The sequence below is a fragment of the Herpailurus yagouaroundi genome, unplaced genomic scaffold (genome assembly GCF_014898765.1).
Source record: "Herpailurus yagouaroundi ecotype Mexico unplaced genomic scaffold, PumYag 215, whole genome shotgun sequence".
NCBI classification, from domain to species: domain Eukaryota; kingdom Metazoa; phylum Chordata; class Mammalia; order Carnivora; family Felidae; genus Herpailurus; species Herpailurus yagouaroundi.
In genome coordinates, this window is record NW_024412446.1 from 1,527,882 (window position 1) to 1,536,204 (window position 8,323).

At 46.7% G+C, this 8,323-nt stretch overlaps 1 protein-coding gene across 1 annotated transcript in view; it reads left to right on the forward strand.

Moving 5' to 3' along the window:
• Window positions 1-4,497: 4,497 nt before the first annotated feature.
• Window positions 4,498-8,323, forward strand: part of CCL5 (C-C motif chemokine ligand 5) — a 7,424-nt gene continuing 3,598 nt past the window's right edge. Inside the window, exons 1-2 of the mRNA XM_040455180.1 lie at window positions 4,498-4,646; window positions 5,847-5,958. Of these exons, the coding sequence (XP_040311114.1) occupies window positions 4,574-4,646; window positions 5,847-5,958 (185 nt within the window). The 5' untranslated portion in view covers window positions 4,498-4,573. The remainder of the gene's footprint in view (window positions 4,647-5,846; window positions 5,959-8,323) is intronic.

The window sequence follows — 8,323 nt, forward strand, 5'->3', positions numbered from 1 at the left end:
CACACACACATGGTTGTGTTGTGAGGGGCATTCCAGGTCTGAGAAAAACTTTGGAATCCAGAGGGAATGAGGTTTCACTTTCTTTGCCTGCCTTTGGTTTCCTAACGTCGCCGTCACCGTGTGAAGCTGGGCAAGCAGCCAGCTGAGCCCAGGGAAAGAGGGAATGAAAGAGGAAAAGGGAGACTGGGCCAGGAGGGGGAGGCAGGGCTTGCTAGGCGGAAGACAGCGTGTGTCTAGCTGTAGCGAGGAATGTGCTCACATGCAGGAGGAGTGGGGGCTGATGACAACCAGCTCCGTGGACTCGAGAGGCCCATCAATGAGCCTGCTGGGTCTGTGAACCTCATTCATGCAAAATCAGGTGTGTGTGTCTGCGTGGGCCTCCACATGTTTGTGGAAAGCATTCACAGCTCTCACCAGATTCTTTGAACATTGTTTTAAATGTTGATTCATTTTTTTTAAACGTTTGTTTATTTTTAAGAGAGAGACAGAGCGCGAGCTGGGGAGGGGCAGAGAGAGGGAGGGAGACAGAATCCAAAGCAGACTCCAGGCTCTGAGCTGTCAGCACAGAGCCCGATGCGGGGCTCAAACCCATGAACCATGAGATCATGACCTGAGCCGAAGTCGGACACAACCGACTGAGCCACCCAGGCGCCCCTAATGTTTATGTTTATTCATTTTTGAGAGAGAGAGAGCACACATACACACACACATTCACACGAGTGGGGGAGGGGCAGAGAGAGAGGGAGACAGAATACGAAGTAGGCTCCGGGCTCTGAGCCGTCAGCACAGAGCCTGAGGCAGGGCTCCAACCCATGAACCATGAGATCATGACCTGAGCTGAAGTCGGACACTTAACCGACTGAGCCACCCCGGCGCCCCACTCACCAGATTCTTAAAGGGCTCCATCGCCCAACACAGGTTGGAACCAATCTTTCACTTCACACATGAAGAAACCGAGGCCCAGAGAAGGTAAGCAATCTGCTCGAGGTCAGCCCTGATTAGCAATAGCACTGTGTGTGAATCTAGCAATCCGACTCTAAAGAGCACAGGTACTCACTTAAGATGCTACAAGAAGTATTAAGACTAAACCAGCATGAATTCAGCGTCTATCACATCCTAGAGTTTGGTGGAAAGCAGGGGGAGAATACAAAAAATGACTAGAAATCAAAAATCGTAAGATGTTACTATGTCCAGGGAGTTAAGAAAAGACCAGTGCCAAGGTGACTTACAATAAAGGAGGATATTTTTACTTGTTATTTTCACACACACAGACACACACACACACACACACACACACACACTCCAGAGGGCAGGTGTTTGACTTGCTCACCATGCTGTCTGCAGCATCTACAACAGTGCCTGGCTCATAGCAGTTCACAGGAACAGTTTACAGGTGAAGAAGGACTGACTGAGCAGGTGTAGACCAGACATACCGGCAGAAAGTGGGGGAAGGGCAGAGAGGGCTTCGTGATGTTTGTATCTCACCTTACAGTCTCCTAAGCACGTCCACAGTCATTACTCTCCTTGATCCTCTCAACCACCCGTGTGTGGGTTACACAGACAGGCATCCCTAGTTTTCAGGAACATAAAATGCTGGGTGAATCATAAGGATAGTTGGCATTCATTGAATACGCACCCTGCACCAGGTACCACACCATTTACTTTCCATAGGCACTTTGATTTCCTCATGGAATCAGTACCTCAGAACCAAAGAATATACTGATTCCATGAGTCCAGATGTGATTTTGCACAGGAGGTAGTGAGGGGTAGAAATAGAATTGTAATTAAGGTCTTCCCCCTCTCTGGTCCCCACAATCCACTGGAACCACCAAAAGGAAAGAAACATACTCCTGACATACACATTGCCTATTCCTGCTCAGCAACACAACACCCTACCCACCCACCCACCCATTCCCACTACCTCTTACACACACACACACACACACACACACACACACACACACACAACCAGAAAGGGTCATCAGGATATAAAGATGAGGATCATATTAGTCCATCTCTGGTTTCCCCTCACTTCTTACCTCAGCTAGTGTCCCAACTCAGCATATCTGGTATCCAGGAAAATACTTTGCTTTCTTCCTCAAAGAGGGAAACTGAGATCAGAAAAAGGAAACAGAAATGGAACTCACATGGAAAAACTGAACCTTAGCAGATGTTTTAGGATTTCTCTAGAAATAGTGCAGTGTGATAGAAAGTCTAAGACTTGGGTTCAATGTCGAGTTCTACCACTTCAGACTATGTGACCTTAAGCACGTCACTTAACCTCTCTAAGCCTCCATTGACCCATCTGCTTCAAAATACACAGTTTCTGTGATAAAGCTCACTAATCATATCACTTGGGAGCCAGGTCTACACTTTAAAAAGCCTAAAGTATAGAATATCCCAAAGGGACTGCCATTTTCTTACTCTTAATAATAACCTGATAATAATAGCTAATGTTATTAAGTACTTAATGTGTCAGGCATTGTACTAAGAGCTTTACAAGCATGAACACATTTATGGGAACTTAACTGTCTCAACAGCTGTGGAAGGGACCATAATTATCATCCCTGGTTTATAGATGAGGAAACTAAAACCAGAGAGATAACGTAATTTGCCAAAGACTGTCTAAAAAATGGGAAAAATACCAAAGCCCCTGCTCTTGGCCACCAGGCTACACAGCCCCCCCCCCCACATGTTTGGTAACTAAGGGAACTATGTGAGGGGAACAATTAAAACAGGCAGACCAGGGGCACCTGGGTGGCTTGGTCGGTTAAGCGTCCAACTTTGGCTCAGGTCATGATCTCACGGTCCGTGAGTTCGAGCCCTGCGTCGGGCTCTGTGCTGACAGCTCAGAGCCTGGAACCTGTTTCAGATTCAATGTCTCCCTCTCTCTCTGATCCTCCCCTGTTCATGCTCTATCTCTCTCTGTCTCAAAAATAAATAAACGTTAAAAAAATTAAAAAAAAAACAGGCAGACCATTTGTATGTAGATAGATGAATGTTTCCAAAGTACTTGCAATGGGTTTCTTTAAATGAGATGGCCACATTTTTCAAAACTGTGTTTCTATTATAACCTAGTTCATGAGTCATGAGGAAGGAAAGAGAGGCTTCCTATGACAAGCTTAGAGTAGCACCTGGCACCAACTTGGGATGCAGTAACTGTTAGTGGCCTGATATGAGTCAGTGGAAAAGACTAGAGTCTGGTCATCAGAAGCACCCAGGTTCAATCCCACTAATCAGCCATGTGACTTTGAGGACCTTAATGACCTCTTCCATAAAATGAGAATAACCACCCTTCCTCAAAGTCACTGTGAAGAAGAAACGAGGTAAGGTCGTTCCCTTTTGGGTGATTCAGTCACCCTCAGATACCAAGTTACATATGTCACAAGAGCTATCAAGAAAACATTCTAGAAGGTTGTATTTCTTAAGTTACACTTTTTTAAAATGTGTTTGCTTTTGTCATTGTTTATAGACAATTTTCTCTTAGATAATTCAGATGTCAACTTGTCACTATTCTGAATTATCCAAATTAGGAATTGATGAAGATTTACTCTACCCAAGTCTTTGGAATGGAGTAAGGACCCTGTCTCTAATCAAGACCACTTCATGGATTCAGTTCAAGAATGCCCCCCCCCCCAACCACTAAGATTTTCACGTAAGATTTTCAGTACTGAGTAGGCAAAGCACTGAAGCAGGAACCAGGGCACCCAGGTTCTGGAACCATCGTTCATTGGCTGTGTGTTCTTAGCAAGTTACTTCTCCTCCCCTCTGCAATTGAAGAACATGGAAGAAATAATCCCTAGGGTCCTCTGCAGCTTTCAAATTCTGTAACTTTTGTACCGAAGAAGACCTTAGGAACGAGATGGGATCCCAGAATTTACAGATGAATGTCTTCATCTGTAAAATGGGGGAAATGGGCACAATGAGAGTAAATGAGTTGACACCTGTAAAGCCTTTAGAATAGTGGCTAGCTTCCTTTGGGGCTATATGTCAGAGAACCCTCCCCTTCCCAATCAAGCACTTTATAAATAACACCCTTCCATGGATGAGAGGGGAAATACAGGTCTGTAATGCAAGAGCAATTAACTTTGAAAGCAACCAAATAAACACCCAGTTGTTTCAAATCCGTCCTAACTGCCCTCTTCTGACCCCAAGGAAGCAGTGTCCTGACCTCTGATGAGGCTCCCTACCCTAGAAGAGGAAGCTGAGGATGCCATCAAAGAAAGAGGTTTTCCACCACAAATGCCTATACTAGCTCTTCTGGACGGCAAATGGAGGTTTGCCCTGGAGGGTGGTACTGGAGGAACCGATGAGCTCACTCTGGATCAGAGACAGTGAGGAGAAGAGAGAGCGAGCCTCAAATTTCCGGAGCCTATTTCAGTTTTCTTTTCCGTTTTGTGCAATTTCACTTATGATATCAACCAGTGTGTGGCTACTGTTTTGGAAACTCCCCGTGGGGTGGTGCCCCCTCTACTGGCCTGACTATAAAGGGCCAGTCTGAGCTGCAGAGAATCCTTGCAGAGGATTCTGAGACAGCAGGTGGATCTCCCGCAGCCTCCACCCAGAAGGAACCATGAAGGTCTCCACAGCTGCCTTTGCAGTCCTCCTCACTGCCGCTTTCTGCGCTCCTGCTTCTGCATCCCCATGTAAGTCAAGTCCTGACCACTGCAGCCCCGGGGGCCAGACCTTCAGATTGGCCCAGACTTTGCCCTTTTTTCAACTGCAGTATTTATGCTGTCTGAACCCTATGATTTACATTCCTATATACAGCTTTACACAGTAAAGGATCTATTGTCCCTGATAGATCTCTAAGCCACTTCATGGCAGGGACCCTCTGCTCAACTTTTCTGTCCTCAAGGTCTACATCCAAGACCTTCGGGTGCTGAGTGTGGACTGATGCCAGAGGTATAAGCAGTCAGAGGTAGCCTAAACTGACCTCAAAACACAGCTAACTCATGCCTATCACCAGTAGGGTTTCTAAGAAACTTCTAAGCATTAGTAAAACCTTCCTGGGACAGTCATATTGTCCCCATTTCATAAATGGAACAAGTGGGACTTGGGAGAGGATTTTTTAAAAATCTGGTACGGATCAATTATTAGGCTGATTGTTCTATATACCACATCATTTAATATTTGAGGCTACTGTTTGAGTGGCTGAGCTTGACTTACAGATGGGGAAACAGAGGCCCAGAGGAGTTAAGTAACTTGCCTGAGGTCACACAGCTAGGAAGTGGGGAAACTGGTGTTCAAATCCAGTTCTACCTGGCCCTTAAACATTCCTACTCTACTGGGAAATGGCAACTGACCCTTTCCAGGGTCATCCTGAATTAACAGACCAAGAAAAACTCCTTCTCTGTTCAGAGCCCTTTTTACCATGCCTCAGCCAGAAGCTCCCAGGATGCAATACATATGTTCAGGCCCCTCTTAGGGGTTGAGGCTGAGCCATGAAGTGTGAGTTTTGGAAACCTCCCTCTACCCCACCGTAGCTCTCAAAGAAAGCAACTTGTGAATCCATTGAGGATCCCAGGAGGGCAAGAATAAGGCATAGTTCCCAAGACAAGCCAGGAGGAAGCCCAGCATGTCCGCAGAACTGAAGGCAGGGGGTTATGGTGCAGAGGGAGGGGTCCAAGCAAGACTCAAGGATTAGATAAGGGATTGCAGAGATCTTCTCAGTTCTCTGTTGGAATCCCCACTCTGCTACTATGTGCCCATGGCCAAGTGACCGTAGCTCTCCGAGCCTGTTTCAGCCAAAGGAGGGTAAAAGTCTATCCAAGATAACCTACCCAGCACAATACCCCATGTGCAACAGCAATGAACACAAGGGTCTCCTTTCTTTCTCCTCCCAGATGCCTCGGACACCACCCCCTGCTGCTTTGCCTACCTCTCCCACCCACTGCCGCTCACCCACCTCCAGGAGTATTTCTACACCAGCAGCAAGTGTTCCATGCCAGCAGTCGTGTGAGTCTTAGCCCTGTGGACCCTCTGGGGGGAGTGGGGGGTGAGGAAGGGACACCTTTTGTCCCACAGCCAGTCCCCCACAGGAGCCCTCTAAGAGGATGCCCTATCCGCTCCCACCCATCCTCCAGCTGCCCAAATAGCCATAGCTCCTCCCTCTGAGGCTTCAGACCCCCCTCTGCTATCACACAGAATTAGACAAGGGGTCCCCAGGGAGTCCTCCCCACTCTGATGCCCTGGATCAGGTCTCTGATCCTTAGAGACGTGACTTTTACTTTAACGTGATCTACAATGTTCCTGCGTGGAGAAAAGATCAATGTGGCCATCCCTCTCCAATTAAGAACCCCACATTCCCCCATATCTCACACCCAATCAAGTCCACCTACAACCTCAGAGGATCTAGGAAGGAGAGGTCAGAGGTCAGGATCCTAGTTAGAGTGTATTTTTAAAAAAATTATCAGTTGGTGAAGAAATAATGACATGAGATTTTCCTTTTTTTAAATTAAAAAAAAATTTTTTTAATGTTTATTTTTGAGACAGAGAGAGACAGAGCATGAACAGGGCAGGGTCAGAGAGAGAGGGAGACACAGAATCTGAAACAGGCTCCGGGCTCTGAGCTGTCAGCACAGAGCCCGACGCAGGGCTCGAACTCACAGATGGCGAGATCATGACCTGGGCTGAAGTCAGACGTTCAACCGACTGAGCCACCCAGGCGCCCCGAGATTTTCTTTTAAATGAAAACTAATACATTTTAAAAAAATTAATCCCTACTACCTAGAAGTGCCTGCTGTGTATCAAATGTTTTTGTGTGTTCTCTCTCAATTTCATGGTAACAACTCTGTTAGGTATGCATAATTTTCTCCATGTTTCAGACAATGAAACTGAGACCCAGGGAGGTTTGGGGACTTGCCCAACGTTGCAAAGTAAGTGAGGGATAGAGACTGTCTTTGGAGCCTCCTCTTTCTACTATAGAAAGGTCAATAGTTGCTTTTGAAATTTAAGATGAGGGGCGCCTGGGTGGCTCATTCAGTTAAGTGTCTGACTCTTGATCTCGGCTCCAGTCATGATATCACAGTTCGTAAGTTCGAGCACCACATCAGGCTCTGTGCTGACCGTGCAAAGCCTGCTTGGGATTCTCTCTCTCCCTCTCTCTCTGCCCCTCCCCCACTTGTACCTTCTCTCTCTCTCTCAACATAAATACATAAAGTTAAAAAAAAAAAGAGATTTAAGATAATAGAGACTTAAAGAACGCAAATGGGGCAATCAAGAACTTTCCTACATAACGGTGAAGTTTTTTAATCCAAAAACTCCTGGGACACTTGCAAAGCTGTAGGTATTCAGCATTGCCTTTAGTTCTGGTGCATCCTTTGAAGTCAGTGGTAATATTTAGCACTACTAATTTTATTTCTGAAGGCAAATATTTTTCAAAAGAAAACAATCCTTCTTTGAGCACCTGTTATGGGCAGCTAGAGATTAATAAAGCACCATCGCTGCCCTCATGGGACTCAGTCTAATCCGAGGCAAAGACAGATGCAAAATGACTAGAGCAACCGTGAATAAAAACATTACAAAAGGAGAGCAGGAGCACATCCCACCTTGGGGTTGGAAGAAGGGACAAGTTTGCTGCAAAAGGTGCTGTTTGAGAAAAGCCTGAGGGACTGGGTACACTAGGCAGAGCGAATGTCGCCAAGACTCTCCTTTGGTTGATGCAGCATCCCTGTGTAGGAAAGCGCTGGGACCTTGAGTGTGTCAGCACAATTACGCCAAAGCATCAGATCGAGTGTGAAGTGAGCTGGAAAGTCAGGTCCAGATAAGAAGCTGTTATGCTCATCCACACGAGCGGTACTGAGGCTGAACGGGACATGAAGGGAAGGGAAGGAGACAAGGGCCGAGTTGGCAAGCCCCGCCAGGTGATGTAAGGTCAGGAGCAAGGATGACAGGGGGGTTAAGGGTGACATGAAGGTTTTGACCCAGATGGCTGGAGAAGTGTGGAGCCCCCCCGAAGTCTCAAGGAAGAGCTGTTTAAAGAGGAAAGAGCCAAGGTGGCAGCACAAAAACCCTGTGGCAATGTCCAGCACGGAGTGTGAGAAGGGGGGTTGGGAGCTAGGAAACAGTGCTGGCGCTAGAGATAGGGCTTTTTTTTTTTTTTAATTTTTTTTTTTAAATTTTTTTTTCAACGTTTATTTATTTTTGGGACAGAGAGAGACAGAGCATGAACGGGGGAGGGGCAGAGAGAGAGGGAGACACAGAATCGGAAACAGGCTCCAGGCTCTGAGCCATCAGCCCAGAGCCTGACGCGGGGCTCAAACTCACGGACCGCGAGATCGTGACCTGGCTGCAGTCGGTTAAGCGTCCGACTTCAGCCAGG